Source organism: Lynx canadensis, chromosome B3 (genome assembly GCF_007474595.2).
Source record: "Lynx canadensis isolate LIC74 chromosome B3, mLynCan4.pri.v2, whole genome shotgun sequence".
NCBI lineage: Eukaryota > Metazoa > Chordata > Mammalia > Carnivora > Felidae > Lynx > Lynx canadensis.
Window position 1 is genome coordinate 71205688 of NC_044308.2, and position 21538 is coordinate 71227225.

Here is a 21538-nt window from a genome sequence, read left to right on the forward strand (position 1 = left end):
TACAAGGTTATTCATTTTGGAGTAAACAACAGGACTGTAAACTACCTAAATGTTCACCAATAAAGCTTAAATTATGGTATGCACATACATTAGATTACTGTGTAACCATCATAAAGAATATGGATGTTCTTTATTCATTTGGAAATCTCAAGTGGGAAAAGTAAGATACATGGTAGAGTATGTAAGAGGGGAGGGTAAAATACATGTATTTGCCTATACTTACATAAAATATCTCAGAAAGTATACATAAGAAACTGTTAATGCTGTTACTGGGTAGAGAAATTAGGCGATGTAGGAGACTTCATGATACACGCTTTGATCCCTTTTTAATTTAACCATGTAACTATTACTTTCCAAAAAAATAACATTAATTTAACAATAAAGCATAAGAATTATAAGGATTTTGAGAAGTCTACAACATTCTATTACTACATTCCATCCACTAGTTTATTTCTTTCACATCTTCTGCCTGGAAGAATAATGAACACATACATTGTATTCAAACTAATGTATATCAAGGAGGAAAAAAAAATGGGAATCCATTTACACTCAAAGTCACCAGGCAAGACTTTTTATAAGAAAAAAATATATCCAAAATAAATTTACTGCTTACTTCTAGAAGGTATATAACATTTATTATAATGCCTGGCCTTCGTATATTTTGATTTTCAACAGCGGGGCCTCATAGTGGTCCACTGAGTTACCCAAGGTCACTGGAGGAGTAAACTGTAGTGCTAGAATTTGATTTGGGCTTGTCCCGAGCTAAGGCCCCTGATTTTTTCTTTAGTAGTTCTTAGGCTTTTTAGGGCACCCTCACTACAGTGGTGACATTAAAATTGGGAGCTCCTCTGAGGGCTCACTAAAATCATCTAACTTCAGAGTTTGCTGCCTAGGCTCACTAAGAAAGCTATAATGAATGCTCTGAGCAAAGACCAGGGAAAAAACAACGTTCGCTACAGCTCCCACAAACCCAGGGAGGGCCTGGGCTCTACAGACACGAGAGAAAATGTACTAGTCTGAACCTCTTCCCAAGGTCTACCCTCCGGCCAGGGAGATCTAAGTCAAAACAGCATCAGAATAATAACAATACCTGCCCCTCCAAGCAAAAGGAATCCAGGTATTTTCCAGGAACACGGGGACTCTGTACATGAAGCAGAGTCCGTTGTTTCTGGGTCACCAGGTCTCGGGGAAGGAAGGCAGACCCAGTGCTGCAGAGGCCCACGTGGAAATAAGCCAGGCAGAGCATTTCACTGCCTTCTCCCAATCTCCACACAGCCGAAATTAATCGCCTTGTGACTCACACACACTCTAATGTTTGCTTGAAAAAAAGGCCTGCCATCAGGATACAGGGCTCAAATGGAAAAGAAATTCAGAATAATCAGGGAGCAAAATTAAGTGCATACTCACCAGCCCACCACCAAATCGGAGAGACTAAGTGGAGAGACAGGAAGTGGCTTTAAGAAGTGGCCTCAGAGTCTGATTGGCTAATGAGTTAAAAGCAGACTCCCTCCTCCTTTACCTTAAAAGGTACCGAAATGAAACCCCCCCCCCCCACCTACTTGTGTCTTTATAGAACAGTGATGCTACTTGCACTATTTTTAGAATGACCTTTTTAAACCAAGTTTCCTTTTGAGTTCGAGTACTTAACACAAGCAAACATAGGCTAATTCAAGCTATTTATACACATGCTTGTTTAGATGGCCCTACTGTAAACAATTTTGTTCCTTTAGGATAATTTCCTAACCTTTGGACTTCAATAGGGTTAATTTATGCAAAGTAACAGGTTTCATTATAAACAGTCTAGATCCATTCAAATTTGAACTTACCTTCAGGGTAATATTCCAGTTAACAAGCCGAGTGACTAAAAGATGGGTGTGGTTAAGCGTTTAGGCTTTGAAAATGTAGTTGTATAAACCAACCTTATTAAACTAACCCTTATCTTGGTAGCTCTTTCTTCACCAGTTTCTACTACTAGTTCAAAGCCCTTTGTCTTTTGTCAATTCTTCACAAATTTGTCTCTTTATCTAAAAGTTTAAAAGTTTCCTACTCTGGTCACTTCATTCTGTGAAGGTTCCCACGTAGGTACATGTGAAAATTCAATAAAACTTGTATGTTTTCCTCCTGTTAATTTTTTGTCAGTTCAATTTTCAGATCCTGCCAGGGACTCTAAGAAGGTTAAGGAAAACTTTTTCCTCCTTTAGAGTAGCAAATGAAAATCTCTATTTCAAGGTGCAGAACAGGGATATTCTGAGACATTTCACATAAATTGTGATAGTTTCCAAGACATTTTCTAGCTGCACAATCTGGAATAAATTTCTTAAACTCTCTGAGACTCAATTTTCTCCTCTGTACCATGGGGAAAGTAATACCTCCCTCCCTAACATATATACAAATATATGAAAGAGTCTAACAAAATGACTGGTCATAGTACATGGTCAATTCATGTTCTCCTTCCTTCCTTGCTCATCCTTCATTCTTATATAGAGAGGAAATGAAAAAGTAAATAACTGCTTGCATGACTTTACTTATAAACTTCTATTTGTTTACACATCATACAATTCTTTCAAGATACAAGAAATCAATGGAAATTAGTTTTTGCTCCTAAATTCTGTGATTACAGACCTACACTCACTCATAATTTCCTGCTTCTTAAAGTAACAAGATTACATTGCAGATTTTCTTCTTCTCCAGTGAGTGATTTTAGCGGATCATTTTGGAACCCCAGAAAGATGAGTATAAGGCTCTCTGAAATCACTGTGGAAAAAAAAAAACTACTTTAGTAAAGAACTTTAGAATACCAAGATGACATATAAAGGCAGAGATGCACGGACCCTACGTGTTTCAAGGGTGGATAGGAAAGGCTGCCCAGTCTCTAACGTGAATTCAGGAGAAGGGAATGCTCCTCCCTGAAGCCCTAAGTATTTTTAGAGAATTGTGGGGAAGAGAGAGGCTTGTTGTTCTTAGTAAGGCACTGGGAAACAACAATCTCCCCATCCCCCACACACACTCTAAATTTGTGGAAGAGTTCATGTCAGTTACATATCTATAGTTACCAAATGATATAAAGATTATACAGTATCACAGATTTAGCCCATTATCCCAATTCCTGCTGTACCATTATAAACAAAAACAAAAGCAAAAGAAAGCAAACAAGTTTCCCCCCAAATCACCCTTTTTCAGAAACCTGCTTTCTCAGCTCCCTCTGTAGTCACCTCTGTGGCAGCTACTCTGTTCATCTCTTTTGCTCCACTTAATATTTCTCTTCATCTCTTCCCCACTTCCATTCTTCCATAGGATATATTTTACAAGAAGTCCTTGACCATGAGACACTCCCGGGTCCCTTTGCTGTAATCACAATCCTTCACCAGGCTTTTCAGCTGGTTCCTTCCTTCTTCTCTGGACCTATAATTCCTTCCCCTTCCCACTTTATCCCATCAGTAGCCCTGCTGATACGTCTTCTCTTTCTTCCGCATTGGTCAGGCTCTGCGGGTCTTCTGAAACCTTGCTACTATTTCATTTCCCAAAAGTTGAACAAATTTATGATGCCACAGCAATATGAATATTGCTGGCATGTCCATGGAAAGCATACAAAAAATATCTTAACGATTACAAGTCCGAGCAGTAAACTCACACTTACATTGTGCAAATACGACTGTTAAAATTTTTTATCCTTCTTTTTCCACTTTCTTTTCCTCCTTCTCTCTCTTCCTCTTCACTTTGCTCCTGCTCCTGCTATTTCTCCCTATATATTTTATAGATTCTGGGATTTCAGAAATTTTTTTTAGATACTACTTCTATACCTTCTCAGAACCCAAATAAAGAAAATAAAATCATACTTATTTCTAGATTGTTTCAGCCATTTGAGGTTTGCATGATCTTATGTATGAACTAAAAGATTCTTATCTGGACATGGGAACTAGTTACCCAGTCCAGTGGGATGCAAACCTAAACTAGTCATTAGGAAGAGTCCTTTTCTATTTTAAAGAAGTATCTGTTTAATCTTGGGTATCACAAATCCATTTTTCACGCACTTTACTTTTTGAAATATGTAGACTTCCCCCGAAATTATGTACCTTTTATGTCTAGCTTGATTAATCAAATTTTCCTGTCATTATGACATGATAAAAAATGTAAATACATCTTAGGAATATCACATTATAATCAGTAATACTACCTAAAATATTCACTTACCAGGATATGAAGTCTTGATTTGCAGTTGGCTCTTCTCTTTAATCACAGTTGTCTTGACTAATTCACCCTTTTTTTTTCCATCATTTTTTCCTTAATGTATCTTCAATGTAATATGACAATTTTAAGTGCACAGAAAACTAGAGAAAAGAATATGATGGACATCTCTACATAGATTACCTACATTTAACAATTGTCTGTATTGTACAATATTTGCTTCATTTGATTATTTTGGTTGAAGTATTTCAAAGCAAATTCCAGATATCATGACATTTCACCCCTAATTCATTTTTTAAAGGAACTTTTTAAAAATCATAGCTACAATACCATTACCACATCTATATAAATAATCCCCTAAAATCAGCTAATATTCAGTTCATATCTGCATACCCTCTTGCTCCCAAAAGGATTTTTATTGTTGGCTTGTTTAAACCAGCATCCAAATACCAAACACTGCCTTTGGTTGTTATGCCTGAAAAGTCTCTTTTAATTTAGAACAGTGCCAATCTTATTCTTTTTTTCTTATAACAATAACTTGAAGAGAACAGGCCGATTGTCCTGTAGAATACTAATACTAATACTTGGCATTTTTATGCCATGTGAGCCTGAAAAATTTTTCCACGTCCTTGCTTTTCATATTTGCAGTTTATTCATATCTTTTGTTCAGTTATCCACAGAAAATTTTGTTTCTCTTATGACTATTAGATAGCTCTTTATGTGTTAAGTACATTGAATTCAAATTTTAAACACTGTAGCTTTCCATTGGACATTTTCTAAAATTCTTTCATTTTCTTTTTTAAGAATCAATAGGCAAATGTATTATTTTCCTCTGTTTTCTTGTTTTGTTTAAGACCTAAGAAAATTCTCATTCACCACACATTTGTTAAATAGTTTCTTCTAGTTATCAGTGACATGTTTTTTTTTTTTTTTTTTTCAACGTTTATTTATTTTTGGGACAGAGAGAGAGCATGAACGGGGGAGGGGCAGAGAGAGAGGGAGACACAGAATCAGAAACAGGCTCCAGGCTCTGAGCCATCAGCCCAGAGCCTGACGCGGGGCTCGAACTCCCGGACTGCGAGATCGTGACCTGGCTGAAGTCGGACGCTTAACCGACTGCGCCACCCAGGCGCCCCTCAGTGACATGTTTTAATACTGTTTTGGTTATGTTTACTTTGTGTCTGACTATAAAAAGTTACATCTTCAGGGCATCTGGGTGGCTCCTTCGGTTGGGCTTCCGACTTCGGCTCAGGTCATGATCTCATGGTTCATGGGTTCAAGCCCCGCATTGGGCTCTGTGCTGACAGCTTGGAGCCTGGAGCCTGTTTGGGATTCTGTGTCTCTTTCTCTCTCTGTCCTTCCCCTATTCGTGCTCTGTTTCTCTCTGTCTCTTAAAAATAAATAAACATTAAAAAATTTTTTTTAAAAGTTATATCTTCAAAATATATCTCAGTAATTCTCACTGACTACCATAAAAAATAACAACTAAGAGAAGAAAAACTAAAAATAAAAATAAATTTTTAAAAATGTGGGGGGTATGGTAATTACTACCAAGAAACTTGACAAATACAATAGTCTAGTAGATAAAAATAAACTTTGGAGTTACATAGATCTGACCTGCCTCTTATGAACTGGGTGTTACGGGCTGAATTGTGATCCTGCCTCCCAAATGTATATGTTTTAAACCCTCCCACGAGCTCAGAATGTGACTGTATTTGGAGATAGGACCTTTAAAGAAGTAATTAAGGTAAAACAGGTCATATGAGTGGGCCTTCATCCAGTATCACCAGTGTCCTTTTAAGAAGATGAGATTAGCACATAGACACAGAGGGAGGATAGTGATTGGGAAGACAGGGAAGAAGACAGCCATCTACAATCCAAGGAGAAAAGCCTTAGAAGAAACCTACACTGTAGACACCTTTATCTTGGATTTCTAGCTTTCAGAATTCAGAAAATAAATGTCTGTTGTTTGAGCCACCCAGTGTGTGAGCTAGCTATGGCAGCCCTAGCAAACAAATAGACTGTGTGAGCTTGAATAAATTACTTAAAATGTTCTAAAGCTCAAATTCTTTAGCCATAAAATGGGGACAAAAACAATACCTACCCTGTAGGGTTGTTGTAAGAATTAATGTATGTAAAGCTCATACCATAGTAAGCACCAAATAAATTCTAGCTTTTATTATTTTGAAGGTTAAATGAGATTATGCACGTTAAAGCACTTTACTCAGTGTCTAGTACACAAAGAAAGCTCTGCTGAGTATTAGCTAGTTTTAATAAATTTTCCATTTTTAGTACATTTTCCTATCTCCAAACTAATGCCTTTTAGACCATTCTAGCTTATTTGTGCTATAATTAAGTTAGATGCAACAGATTTTGACCTACCAACAAAAGAAATTAACCAAACCAATCCCATCCAACAAGCATTTGTTGAGCATCTACATTTTGTTAGATTTATTCCCAAATACTTAATACACTTTGATGTTATATTAAATACTATCGTTTCTTTAAAATTCTATTTCTATTTGTTTGAAGCTCTGTTATAAAAATGCAATTTATTCTTACAGGTTATTTTCTATCAGCCTTGTTAAACTTTCCTATTGAGTTAAAAATTTTATCCTGTAGTTTCTTCTGGATTGTTTATATTCACAATCAAACCACATGCAAACAATGAGAATTTTGTTTTCTTTTTTCTAAATTTTATGTGTTTTGATGAACAAAATTCTTTAATTTTAATATAATTAAATGCATTAATATTTTCTCTTATACTCAGTGACTTTTGTCTTAAGAAACCCCTTCCTTACCTCAAGATCTAAAAGATATTTGTGTGTATTTTCTGCCTAGGAGTTTTCAAGTTTTATTTTTGAATATTAGTCCTTAACCCATCTGTCGTTCATACACACACACACACACACACACACACGCAGTAGGACAAAATATAGTTTCTAGCCTAGCTTGCTGTGGAAACTAGCTGCCTCTCCGGCTGATCTCATACCACGCTTCCTTTTGCACTCATTGTTTCAGCCATTTTCTCCCCTGTTCACTTTGTGATTCTCCAATACAGCTCAACTCCTGTCATGGCCTCAGTGATGAGTTCCGCAGTTTACTCTCCCATTAGAACTTCCTTCCATTGTAGCTGTACTTTTGCTTCTGCTTGTGTGATTACTTGATTAATATCTGCCGGCAGCTACACTGTGAACTCCACGAAGACATGAGTTCTATCTTGGCCAAAATATTCTCTATCTTGACCAAACTATTGTAACCCCCAAACCCAGTAAGGCCCCCAATAAATATTTGTTGAAGTAATGAATATATAAATATCTCTGTATCTATACATATAATGAAAATCACCAACACCAGGGTTGCCGGGTGTTATCGGTAAGAATGAAGACCCTCACATTCAGAGGGTCTGGGATAGGGGGCGGGGATCTGAAGTCTGTTTGTTATGCTTGTTAGGTGCACTGCCCTCACCCTCTGTGGGGAGGTGGCACCCAAATATCTGAGAACTCCTAATGTCATCACCAAGTACCTTTGTAAAAGCCAAATGACCAGGTTTCTCTGGTCTTCAAAGTCTCCCTAGATCATTAGCATTCCCATAGCTCCCCTGACCCTTGTATCCCCCTTTCTTCCCCTAGCCAAACTCAACTTTCTGAAGCTTTCACTACTCAAACTTCCACTATTAGAGCTTTCCTATTCTAGGATTTCCACTATTAGCTAGGATTTGTAATTGTAACTTTCTCCTTGTCCCGCTTTATTTTTTTCAAAAGGAGGACGGGGGAGAGTAGTCTGAATTGGGTTATGAGGCCCCCCCTTTGGGGGGTACCTCACCTCAGCCATTGAACTCACTTCGCTGGCCGTGAGTCTTTTCCAAGCTCCGGCTAAGGAGGCATCCGCCAGGCCCCTCCTCGAGGGCGGGGTCCATGGCATCTCCTGCCCAGTCTGCCCTCGCGCGGAGCCCCGTTCTCTGGGAACTCACCTCCCCGAAACTCAGGGAGGACCCTGTTAGGGCCGCTTTTGGCCCTAGTCTCAGACCTTCCCAGGGGACATGGGGTAGAGTGACTTAAGGCACTCAGCGCGTAGCCCCACCGATGAGCTTCCCTCCGCCCTATGGGAAAGGGTGGCCCCGCCGAGCATTTATAAGACTCCCATACCTAAAGACATTTCTCAGTTATGGTGATTTCCCACAACACACAGCAACATGCAAATATCGAGGGGTGTACCGCCCCTGTCCTTTGTAGACGTCTTCTCTCCAGGACGCACGCGCGCTGTATTCCCGCCTTGTGACTCTAGGCGGGCGATTCCTGGGAGAGGGTTGATGACGTCCAGGTTCTGGCTTCATGGCGGCCCGGCGGCGGGGGACTCGCAGCGGTAGAGCACGAGGTTCGGAGCACATTGGAGGGGGCTAATGCTGGAGGGGCGGGGAGTCTGAAGGGAACGGTGCCCTCTGCCCTAGCCCCTCCCCTTCCGTCGCCCTTTGACCCGCCCTTAGCTATCAAGCTAGTTTAGGTGTAAAACTTTTAAAATTTCGGTTCTCAGACCTTTTTGGATTACAGAATTATGAGAAGGGCTTGCTTGTAGACATCTAACAACTAACAGTGCCAGCACTATTTTAAACACCTAATGTCCAATTAAAAAAAATTAATTGTAAGGTGCATCATTATGTATCACTAAGAAAGGAAAAATGCTTCCAACTAAAACGTGATTCATTGCTTATATGTCATCCACTGTAGGATGCATACCAGTTTCAGAGATAGTAAAATTCAGGTTTTAGGACTAATGAGCCATCATACTCTCTGTGTACTATGTTTTTAAGTGCATAAGTCCATCCTACAAATTATATACTATTTTTGTCATCCTCTGGATTTTACAGTGGGGGCAACTAAAGTACAAAGAGATGAAATAACTTCTACAGGGTTTCACAGCCAGAAGAGACAGGGCTAGGCTCTAAGCTAGAGACAAACTCCAGAGCACTCTACTAACCACAATCTCATACCACCTTAGTTTGAGGATAGATGTTGAGAACGTTTGGGGGCATGAGTAAATAGAGATAAGCAGGCTATGAGACTCTTGTCTTAGGCTATGAGCTCACAAGAGCCCGTGGGGCTCCATTTTAATTTAATTTAAGTTTAGTTTAGTTTATATTATTTGGCTAGAATAGCAGTTTAGGAAGTGATTTCTCAGACTATTATCAAGAACAGTGGTATGCAGTTATTATTTCTTTGTAAATTTACAAAACCATCTTGAGCCATTTCTTTAAAAAGATGATGTTTTTTCAAAGCAGGATCGTGTTCAGTGGGTACTCATTCTTTCTTTTGGTTCTTTGCCCATTCTTTGTGCCCATAGCTTCTGTAGCATTAAACAAAGCTGGAAGAGTTAATAATAGCAACATAGCTACAGAAGACTGGCCTCCTGCAAAGAAAACTCGAAGATGTGAAAGGCAGGGGGTAAAGAAGGAGCCTGTGACTGAAGGAAAGGCCAATAATGACAGGACAGAAGATAAGCAAGGTCAGCTTCAAGTGGTAGGCCAGGGAGGCTAGCAAGAATGTCTATGGGAGGCTGCGGGTGAGGGATGTCTTGTTCTTTCAACTCTTCTTCCTTTCTCGAAGATATAATTAATATTCTATCCTTTGGGTGTAGTACTCATCTACTTTCTCGGAATCTTCAGTTTCATGTAGTTTAAACAGCTTGAGAACTGGGCAGATCAGGATTGCTTGGGAAGGGCAAAGTTAATTATGACATGATAGCTATTTTTGATCCTCATATAAGTAGCTGTAGTCCATATCTGTCTTTCCTCAGAGTCTGTGAAGACTTTGCTGTTAAAGGGAAAAGCTCCTGTGGACCCGGAGTGCACAGCCAAGGTGGGGAAGGTGAGAGACTCCTCTGCCCATCGGTTTCTCAGAAAGCAGTTGTTCATTTGTTACTTGGATTCTTGTCCAGAACACTGCTAGGACTCATTTTAAGAGTCCTTTCCCAAATACTGCTTGTGATTAATTTTCTCCAAGGCTAAGAGATGGAAGTGGTGGAGTTTGGGGATAATAATCGGTATTTCTAACTTCTGGGGTTGTCATCAGCTTCCCACACCTCATTCTCTTTCTCAATTAGAAAATTATACCATTATGAAGGAAGAACCATCTCTGTTCTAATGAGAAACTGCCCTGGTATGGCGTGAGTTACTGATAAATGTGAAAAGGATGTGAAGAATACAGAAAAGGGGCGCCTGGGTGGCGCAGTCGGTTAAGCGTCCGACTTCAGCCAGGTCACGATCTCGCAGTCCGTGAGTTCGAGCCCCGCGTCGGGCTTTGGGCTGATGGCTCAGAGCCTGGAGCCTGTTTCTGATTCTGTGTCTCCCTCTCTCTCTGCCCCTCCCCTGTTCATGCTCTGTCTCTCTCTGTCCCAAAAATAAATAAACATTGAAAAAAAAAATTAAAAAAAAAAAGAATACAGAAAAAAGGCTTCCTCTGGAGCAGGTTTTAACTGTCAGAATCATTTGTTTTTCTGTAATTACAAAAAAAGCAACGTGTTTTCATTATAGGAATAACAGGTTATGGGGAGAAGAACATACTTTGGCATTTCTTTCCTTGGAAGATGGCTGTTGGCAGTGCTGGAGAATGACACCTTGAGGCAGAAGAAAATTTAGTGTCACTTAGGATCTCATTAGGGCTGAGAATATACTGATGTCAATTTTTTCCTTCTCTCTCTAGGCCCATGTGTACTGTGAAGGGAAGGATGTCTATGATGTCATGCTAAATCAGGTAAAGGGAGGAGCCATTCTATTTATGGCAATTTCTTCTTGATAATTACTGATGACAGTGTCCCAAGGCCCAGATCTTTAATTCTGAAGTCCCTTATATTAGCCTTTTCCTTATAGCAATAACTGGTACCGCCGGTGACCAAGTAAGAGTCATCGGTTTATTGGCTTCCATTTGTAAACCTCTCTCTTATGTTCATATTTCTCTCATCATAGACTAATCTTCAGTTCAACAACAACAAGTACTATTTGATTCAGCTCTTAGAAGATGATGCCCAGAGGCACTTCAGTGTTTGGATGAGATGGGGCCGGGGTAATGACTTTTATTATGGATCTTCTGATTGGTCATTCAGAAAGCCTAAAGCGGCTTAGTGAGTAACCAAAAGATCCCCTGGGTTTCAGTTGGTAGAATGGAGGCTCTGTAACCTGGGAGGGGCTTGCAAATGGAATAGCAAGCATCCTCATTGGAAAAACCTAGGGCAGACTGTTGAGGCTGGGAGTGTCCTGCAGTTGGTCTGCTAATGCTGCTCAGGGACTGTGGCAGTTAGCAGGTAACTAGTATCAGCAGGATCAGCTTCCTGGATCCATTCACCTTTCCTTCTCCCCTTCCTGCCCATTTGTCACATGCTAAGCAGGGAGACCTTAGAGAGCTGGCTTGTTTCGAGAGAGAACTCTTCTTGGATTGGCAGGAAACCATCTTATGTGTGGCATTTACTTTGCAGTGGGGAAAATGGGGCAGCACAGCTTGGTGGCTTGTTCAGGGGACCTCAACAAAGCCAAGGAAATCTTTCAGAAGAAGTGAGTACCAAAAAAATACTATTCTTCTTGGATGTGTCTTCTTTAAGAATTTTATAGGAAGTGTGATTTGGCCTCACTGTTAATGTATTTCCACTGTGACATTCTGTGACTGAAACACCAAACTGCCTCCTTAAGTTAGTGATTATATCACCTAATGTTGAAATTGACTAAAAATAGAAGAATCTAATATAATTAGCACATGACCAACAATTTAGGAAACTTGGGAAACCCAAGTGGGTAGGATGAGAATATTGCAGCTAGAGTTTTAAAAATTCTTTCACTATGATGTGGATGCAGAGCTTTCTGGAGTCTCTGAGAATCTTTCAGAGACAGGGAGCAGATAGGGATCTTTTGTCTAAAATCTCAATGGCTTATGTGGTATTTTGGGGCCTTTAAGAAGCTCAAGGACCCCTTTTTCCCATTTTTTTGTTCCCTTTGTCTCCAGAGCTTTTCTTTCTATTCAGGATCCTAATTTAGAGTCCAGATTTGTGGGAAGTTGGGTATAAAAGAGTTCTAAGAAGTTTGGGGGTTGGGAGGAGACATAGTTTGGAGATGTTCTAAGGAAACAATTATAAGCCCATTCCTAGTAGACCCTTATTTGTAAGATATTCTCACCATCATGGATTCTACAGATTCCTTGACAAAACAAAAAACAATTGGGAGGATCGTAAGAAGTTTAAGAAGGTGCCTGGAAAATATGATATGCTAGAAATGGACTATGCCACCAATGCACAGGTAAACTGACTACACATTTGGGGAGAAAACTGCTTCCTCTTAACCAAGGTGAAGTCTAACAGAATGGCTTAGATCAGGTCCTAGACTAGAACAGACCAGGGTGTCTTGAGTCTTGCTGTTCACCACCTAACTGAAGATAACAGTTACCTCAGGGATAACTTTCACGGATCTTTGTAATCTTAAAGGGACTATAGAATGAAGATAGAAAATGCTGTCTAGTCTCTACTGTCTAGTATGGTTCTTATAAAATCTCAGGTCCTGAAGTTTAATGTATGGATCCAGAGAGGAGTAATACATAGTCACAGTGATGAAACTGCATTTAAAGTTGTCTTCACTTTTGGTTATATACTACCAGTATATACCATACCAATAAAGAAAATAATAATAATTTTGACAAATTGAGTTGCAACCAGGATGCTGAAAACTGTTACATACAGTATCTGAAAAATGTAAAAATCTTAGTCATTTTAAGATGAGAAGATCTGAGACATAATAGCTGTCTTTAGATACTTACCAGCATATTAGGAGAGCCTTTTAGACTTATTCTGAGTGTTTAACTATAGGAGGCAGATGTAGGAGTCACACTGAGTACTCTAACTAGGTTAATAATGGAATGAACCTGTGGTTTGGCAGAGGCTGATTGATGTTCACCTGCCAGGAATATTGTAGAGCCATCCCTTGCAGGGACCTCAAAATAGATACTTTCATATTTTTCTTTTCTTTTTTTTTTTTTGGCTGTAGAATGAAGAGAAAACAAAAAGGGAATCTCTTAAATCCCCCTTGAAACCAGAATCGCAGCTAGATCTCCGTGTACAGGAGCTGATAGAGTTGATCTGTAATGTCCAGGCCATGGAAGAGATGATGGTAGAAATGAAATATGATACCAAGAAAGCCCCTCTCGGTAGGACTTCAGATGCTATCCTACATTCCCTCTCTATATTTCCTAGTTCCTTTCATGGGATATTTAGTCACCTTCATGATTTAAAGCTTGCTGATAGTATGAATGAAGAACAGGAGATCTGGGGTAAGAGGTAGTATGAGGGGAGAGAAGCTGTTTTGAAAGTTGAGTGGTGAGAGTCTTTGTTGGGTAGGCATGTGAATACAGTTTACAGGGTAAGACTCCACGTGTGGGATCTGATGATCTTTGGCTGGGCCTACAGGGAAGCTGACAGCGGCACAAATCAAGGCAGGCTACCAGTCTCTTAAGAAGATTGAGGATTGTATTCGGGCTGGCCAGCATGGACGAGCTCTCCTGGAAGCATGCAATGAATTCTACACAAGGATCCCACATGACTTTGGGTAAAGCCTGTGCTGTTACTTCTCTTTGGTCTTCTACCTAACCATATCCCCTATATCACTCAGCAGCAACTATAATTTTTTTAATCTTTCATTTCTAATGAAGTGATCATCTTGGATAAACACAGAGCCAAAATAATTTAGAGATAGCCTATTTAGTCGGCTTACAAGTTTGGAATGCAAACTCCTGACCTGATTACAACCATATTTTCTGACCAAATGGAAGTTACCCAAGAGAATATGGGTCTAGCTATCTAACCAACAAGTAAAATACCTTCAGACATATAACTCCCTAATTCAAATGATTGTAGATATAATACATTTTATCTTTGTTGATTCTATATTCTGGTATCGATTCTGTTTTTATTCCTTTCATTGCTTTATAGAGCTCTGTGACCTAAAAATAACCCTAAGTGGTCAACAGGTCTACTTCTGCTTCTAGACAGGACTATATCTAAATTATTCTTTATGGATATTGATATAAAGATTCATCTATTATTTAAAAAAATACAGGAAATAACAAGTGTTGGAGAAGATGTAGAGAAAAGGGAACTCTCATACACTGTTGGTAGAATTGTAAATTAGCACAGTCACTATGGAAAACAGTATGGAGATTCCTCAAAATACTAAGACTAGAACTACTATATGGACCCGCTATTCCACCTCTGGATATTTATCTGAAGAGTATGAAAACATCAATTTGAAAAGATATGTGCATCCCTGTGTTCATTGCAGCATTATTTACAATAGCCAAGATATGGAAACAACCTGAGTATCTATTGACAGATGAATGGATAACAATGTGGTATATTTATACAATGGAATACTACTCAGCCATAAAAAACAATGAAATCTTGCCATTTGCCACAACATGAATGGATGGATCTTGAGACTGTTATGCTAAGCAAAATAAGTCAACAGAGAAAGACAAATACCATATGATTTCACTTATATGAAATCTAAAAAAAACAAAACAGAAACTAATTCACAGATACAGAGAACCAGACAGAGGAAGGTGGTTGGGGGTGGGCGAAATGGGTGAAGGAGGTCAACAGTATGGTAAGGGATGGTAACTGGACTTGGGATCACTTTGTAGTGTATACAGATATCAAGGTTATGTACATAACCTCTCTTCATATATTTATATATTTGGAACCTCTCTTTATATATATACAGATTCTCCCTCACATGGAAAACCCCAGCTTTTTATACTTATTTTCTAAAGGACCTATCTTTAGTCTGTTACTTTCAGTCACGTGCCTTCGGTCACACATCAGAGAACTGATTATGAATTATATCTCTGTTCTTAGACTCCGTACCCCTCCATTAATCCGGACAGAAAAAGAGCTGTCAGACAAAGTACAACTACTAGAGGTGAGACATGTGTGGATTGGGAAGCATTAACTCTGTTCCCAAGTTCCTACACATTGATCCTGCATCTCATCTTGCCAGGCTTTGGGAGACATTGAAATTGCCATTAAGCTTGTGAAGATGGAGCTGCAAAGCCCAGAACACCCATTGGACCAGCACTATAGGAAACTACATTGTGCCTTGCACCCTCTAGACCATGAAAGTTATGAGTTCAAAGTAAGAAAAATGGTCATGTATTTTCCTGCCTTTAAGACCCATCCCCCTAACCCCACTGTTCTCTGAGTGCTTCTGGTTAAGAGCAAACTTTTACATAGAGCAGAGTTTCTGTGTACCAGGAACTGGGGAAAGTACAGCTCTCTCACTGCCTTGTGAGACCATTAGGGAACAGGAAGTCTGCCAGTCTTTACCAGAAGCCCCAAGGTTCTTCAGCTCAGTCTGGTCTCTTGTACAGTCCGTATCAGCCATTTCTTTCATTTTTTTTCACAGGTGATTTCCCAATACCTACAGTCTACTCATGCTCCCACACACAGGGACTATACCATGACCTTGCTGGATGTTTTTGAAGTAGAGAAGGAGGGTGAAAAAGAAGCCTTCAGAGAGGACCTTCATAACAGGTCTGAGTTTAGCTTTGGGTTTGGGAAAACATTCTCTTGCCTGAAGTGTGGTTATGGGACTTCTGGAAAATGGCAGAAAATGGCTTTTTTGTGTTGGCCCTGCTGGAGAGCAATAGAGGGCAATAATAATAATGGCTTTTCCCTAGGATGCTGTTGTGGCATGGTTCCAGACTTACTAACTGGGTGGGAATCCTGAGCCATGGGCTTCGAATTGCCCCACCTGAGGCTCCCATCACAGGTTACATGGTGAGTAGAAATTGAATCCTGGAAGGAAGCCCAGGGTAAAGGATAACAATAATTTTCACAGTCCTTTTTTTTCTCTTGTATTTCTAGATTAGGATTCTTCCCAAGAATTAAAACAGCTCACTAAAACCCTAACATTTCTTACCTTCTCCCTCTTCCTTTAAATTCCTAAAGATATCCCATCTACCCTGTCAGAAAGCAGAGACTCACCAATACATCTGCCTTCTCTGGAACAGAACTGCAAGGAGAAACGGAGAAGGGTCTATATAGTGTTTAAGATAATGGAAACATAGGGTCACTGGTATAGGCCTCCTTTCTAACACAGTGGGTTAAGCAGCTGACCTTCATGGCTGTTGATATGTTTCAGTTTGGGAAAGGAATCTACTTTGCCGACATGTCTTCTAAGAGTGCCAATTACTGCTTTGCTTCTCGTGTGAAGGATACTGGACTGCTGCTTTTATCAGAGGTGAGATGAACATATTTATGATCTCTAGTTTGTTATGAGTTCCTATTTTTCCAAAGAGAACAGTTTGACTCCGGAACCAGGAGGTATACCTGGGAGAACCTGAGAGGGGACCAAGGGCAATTTTCATTCTGTTCCTCTGCAGGAGTAGGGGAAGAAAGTACTGATGGGATTTTCTGTTTGGCCTTAGAGCCATCCACTTCTCAGTAGGATGTGGGTGTTAAAAGATCTTTTGCTTTGCAGGTAGCTCTAGGTCAGTGTAATGAGCTACTAGAGGCCAATCCTGAGGCAGAAAGATTACTTCAGGGCAAACATAGCACCAAGGGACTGGGCAAGATGGCTCCCAGTCCTGCCTCCTTCATCACTCTGTAAGTATTCAGTCTAGAGGGCCAGAAGACTCCTTTTGGTCAGATAAGACTCTCTACTTTCTGTGTTCCAACTTTTGACACTGACGCCGATGTTGACACACTTTCTTCCACTTGGCAGGAATGGGAGTACAGTACCCTTAGGACCAGCAAGTGACACAGGAATTCTGAATCCAGAGGGTTATACCCTCAACTACAATGAATTCATTGTCTATAGCCCCAACCAGGTGCGGATGCGATACCTTCTAAAGGTACGGTTTAATTTCCTGCAGCTGTGGTGAATGTCAATAGTAAATAACCCGGATAAGATGTGATCTTCAAACAAGAAAATGTGTAGTGTTGTACTTTTGACTTTTCTGATATTTTATGTAATAAAAATAGCACAAATCTACCATTGGCTTCTTTGGGCTCAACTTCTCCAAACACCTATTTCTTCTCACATTCGTACTTCTTCATTTTCAGGACAGAAAGTACCCACTGCTCTATGTATCCCACAGCTAGCTACAAATTACTCAGGATCCTGTTTCTTCACAGAAGAATAGCTTCTGTGCATTGATGATGCTAATGGAGAGTGATGTTTTCCCCCACTTCAATTTTTATGCAAACTGAAGTTTGTTGGGTATTCTTACAAGAAGGGTAGAGACAACAGAGGCCGAATTGTTCCCTTGTTCCCATCCAAATCTTCTAACGTGACTTTTTCCCCCATTTACCAACTGCAGACCAGGTCTCCCACCACTTATCTTAGGATTCAGCAGATGTCCAAAAATCTGGAAGCACTTAGAGGACTTGTCACTAAGCCTAAATACATCTCAGGGAGGAAAGGACAGAATAGAATGAATTTTGACATACCCTGTTCCATTTAAGAAGTACCAAAGTCCAGGTCAGATCCAAAGACTTCCTGATTATTTGTAAACACATGCAACACAGACACACACACACACACACAAACACAGACAAAACCATACTTCATTAGATAAAAGTGAAGGTTATTTAAATGAAAACAGTAGCCTGTAACTTTTTAGAGATCAGATTACCAATCAAAACTTAAAATGTACATACCCTTTGACCTAAAAACCAGATATGCATGTTTGTACAGATGATGTCAGTGTAGCATTGTTATATGTAAAAAAAGATCCCTAGTTAAATATATTCACTCATTGAAATACTGTGCTGCTATTAAAACTAGACTACACACTTCTCCAAAAAGTAAAAGAGAGTATTTCCCAACTCATTCTATGAGGTAACATGAAACCAAAACCAGATAAAGATATCACCAGGGAAGAAAACTATAGATCAACTTCCCTTAAGAATATAGATGCGCAATAAAATGCTACCAAGACTAAACCAGTAACAAAAAGGACGATACACCATGATGAAGTGAGATTTATCAAAGGAATGCAAGATTGGTTCAACATATGCAAATCTATCAGGGTAGGACAAAAGTCACATGACAATCTCATGAGATACAGAAAAGGCATTTGGCAAAATCCAACACCCTTTCATGATAAACATTCAGCAAAGACTGGAAAGGAATTTAAAAAAAAATTTTTTTTAATGTTTATTTTTGAGAGAGAGGGAGAGACAGACCATGAGTGGGGGAGGGGCAGAGAGAGAGGGAGACACAGAATCTGAAGCAGGCTCCAGGCTGATCTGACAGCACAGAGCCCAACATGCGGCTCGAATTCATGAACTGCAAGATCATGACCTGAGCCAGTTGGATACTTAACCAACTAAGCCACCCAGGCACCCCCTCAAAAACATTTTTTTTTAAGTGATCAAAATTAACATCACCAGTAAGAAGTCATGTTGATAACATGTGCTTCAGATATGATATAACAAGAAGGACATATATCTTTTATTCTTCCCTTAAATCCACAATCTTAGTTCACTCATGAAAAAACATGAGACAAAGCCAAACTGAAAAACATTCTACAAAACACTGAACCAGTATTCTTCAAAAGTGTCAAGGTTATAGAAAGACTGAAAAACTCACAATTGGTGGAGACTAAGGAGACAGGATGAGTAAATGCAATGTATTCTGGACTATAGAAAATGGGAATCTAAATGTGGCTATGTAAGGTGTTAGTGTTAGAGGAAGCTTGGTGAAAAGTATACAGGAATACTCTTCTGGAAATCTTAAATGATTTAAAAAAAAAAAAGGATTAAGAGCCATTTTACTGGAAAAACACCAATGCCAAAAGGTTCTTTAGGGGTATAACTGTGTATCTGGTTCCTGGTTCTCCCTCCCAGTACGAGATAGGATGATACCTCTCTCCCTTTTGACAGTGGGTAGGGGTATGTGACTTGCTTTGCTCATATTTACAAAATACAAGTGGAAGTGATGTGTTTTATTTCTAGACTAAAGACTTAGAGCCCACAGATTTTGTTTGTTTGGTTGGTTTTTGCCACATTTCCTTTTTCCTGCCTTTGCAGTCACTGAAAATGTTAAGCGTGAGCAAAGTAGAGCAGAATCGCTCATGAATCCTTGCTGTGGCATGAGTAAGAAATAAATCTTTGTTATTTTAAGCTGTTGATATTCTGGAGTTGTTACCATAGCATAACCTCACTATCCTAACTGACAGAAAACACATCCATTTTCCTGGATGGAAAGATAAGGTATTTGAAAGAATATCAGTTCCACATATATAAGTTTTTTGAAAACTGAAGAATTTAGCCCAGATTTCATCTGACCAATTAAATAAATACCAGTAATGAAGACATTTTTGAGGAAGAGTAACAAGGTAATACTTGCACTATTGGGTCAGTAAAAGAACAGTCAAGCTAGACTTACTGAACACTTAGCACATCAAATGTTTCACCCACCGCGACTCATCTAATTCTTACAATATCCCCAAGAAGTAGGTCCCATTATTGTTCTATTTAATAGACAGGGAAAGGGAGGCATGGAGATTTGAACTCAGGCAGGCTTTTTCCAAGTTCATGCTTTTAGCCACTTGGTTACAGGGTTTCTCTTAAATAGTGTTTCTCAAACTTTCTGTGATGAAGGACCAATTGTTTGTTTCTTTGTTTTAATTTCTGGTCTGTCATGGAACAATACTTTCATAAAATTTAATAAAAATGAGGAACTAAGAAAATGAAGTGAAAAGCATACAAACTACAAGCTTCAGTTTTTATTATTAAATTTGTCAGATATATAAGATTACTGTTCAAATTTCTATAACAATTTCTAAATGCTTACTCTCAATTTCTGTACCTACTGTGAACCACTAATAATTTGTAGACTGGCGGGGTACCTGGGTGGCTCAGTCAGTTAAGCGCCGGACTTCAGCTCAGGTCATGATCTCATGGTTCGTGAGTTTGAGCCCTGTGTTGGGCTGAGCCTGGAGCCTACTTCGGATTCTGTCTCTCTCTGCCCCTCCCCCACTCATTCTCTGTCTCTCTCAAATATAAAAAATAAAACAAAAACTAATAATAATAATTTGTGGACTGGCACTAGTTTACAAACTAAACTTTAAGGAGCTCTGCTCTCGATTTGAAAACAGATTGTGAATAGATAGGTAGAAACATGTATAAAAATTTGGTATATGAAAAATATGTTTTTGTGGATGGGTAGGAGAAGACTGCTCTGATGTCCTATGATCCCACAATCCAATGGCTATAATTGTGGAACTCATCCAGATACTAGGAGACACTGAATTTCTTCTTAATGATAAGAACTCAGAAGATGTTTAAACTAAAACCTGAACTCCCTTGGGCACATACTTACTTTTACCTAGAGTCTCTTCTTATTGTCACTCATAGCAATTATACTCTGACCTTGCCATACGTCTACAAGATAAAAAAGATAGAAAAACCCCTTCAAGGAGGCCTGGCCAACAAGGCTGAGTCTATTGAGCAAAGGTCAAGTTAGCCTTTTAATTTTCTTTATCTCCATTCCTCTAGCCTTCGGTGGGGTGCTTTTGTAGAATTTTTATGCATGGAAGACAGACATCTAGGGCTTCCTCCTGTCCTTGGCCCATGCTTTCAGAGGAGGAAAAGGCCAAAGATTGAAATCAGCAACTTTTAGGATGATGCCATGCCATGGATCTCTAGCGTTTCTAGGTAGTATTATAAATCATAAATTTCAAAAAACCTTCATTTGGACTTCTAGTCACAAGGTGTATGGAGGAGGTGGTCTTGAAAGTATTTTTAGAGTCCTTGCATGAGGCACATGAGAAAAGATAGAAGCATGACCTATGATTAAGACATCAGCTGATGGCATTTCTTATGTCTTTATCCTCTGGCTGAGGGAGACCATGAGGCATTGGTAGAGGTAAGGAAAAAGTCCCTCAGGTGATTTCTCCATGTAAAACCTAGAATCAAGGTGAAATGAGAACAAAACTCAGTACCCCTCAACTCCCCAAATCCACAAAACTCATTTCTAGGTCAGAGTGCAGTGGTATTTCTTTAAGAGAACCTTACCAACCAGGACAAAATCTTGGCTTCTCATATACAAGTCCTTGAATTCCTGGGACATAGATCTTTAACCTTTCCCTAACCCTTAGAAAGGGCCTCAGGGAACTTCCTCTCCCATAAGATAGAATTACAGGAAAATAAGGTTCTAGAGCTTAGAAGGATCACAGTCCCTGGTGAGTCCATTGGTATAATTATTCTACCTTTTCATTTGTTTTAATCTGTGTGAACTTCAATTTGAGAGATACACTTTTGTGATTTCTTCCAAGAATGCAAATTACTATATTGACAAATGTATACAAGTCAAATG

The 21538-nt window shown here is 39.4% G+C and overlaps 1 protein-coding gene across 2 annotated transcripts; it reads left to right on the forward strand.

Annotated features, from left to right (window-relative positions):
• The first annotated feature begins 8431 nt into the window (after nucleotides 1–8431).
• On the forward strand, nucleotides 8432–17206 carry PARP2 (poly(ADP-ribose) polymerase 2). Of its 2 annotated transcripts, none has more exons than XM_030318592.1 (16): nucleotides 8432–8562; nucleotides 9526–9687; nucleotides 9979–10049; nucleotides 10884–10934; nucleotides 11147–11243; nucleotides 11653–11728; nucleotides 12361–12463; nucleotides 13205–13364; nucleotides 13624–13762; nucleotides 15070–15133; nucleotides 15212–15346; nucleotides 15617–15744; nucleotides 15891–15990; nucleotides 16355–16453; nucleotides 16694–16818; nucleotides 16937–17206. In XM_030318592.1, exons 1-16 carry the CDS (start codon nucleotides 8520–8522, stop codon nucleotides 17094–17096), a joined length of 1713 nt encoding a protein of 570 aa, XP_030174452.1. In that variant the 5' UTR covers nucleotides 8432–8519; the 3' UTR covers nucleotides 17097–17206. The 2 variants fall into 2 exon arrangements, with proteins under 2 accessions (XP_030174452.1, XP_030174453.1); XM_030318593.1 differs by having other exon boundaries at nucleotides 9979–10040.
• Nucleotides 17207–21538: the final 4332 nt, after the last annotated feature.

Excerpts from the sequence above, each read along its gene's own strand:
- PARP2 (XM_030318592.1), top strand. The coding sequence starts at position 8,520 with ATGGCGGCCCGGCGGCGGGGGACTCGCAGCGGTAGAGCACGAG. Across the intron at positions 15,347-15,616 it reads ATGAAAGTTATGAGTTCAAA|GTGATTTCCCAATACCTACA; the intron begins GTAAGAAAAATG and ends TTTTTTTCACAG. Across the intron at positions 15,991-16,354 it reads CTCCCATCACAGGTTACATG|TTTGGGAAAGGAATCTACTT; the intron begins GTGAGTAGAAAT and ends GATATGTTTCAG.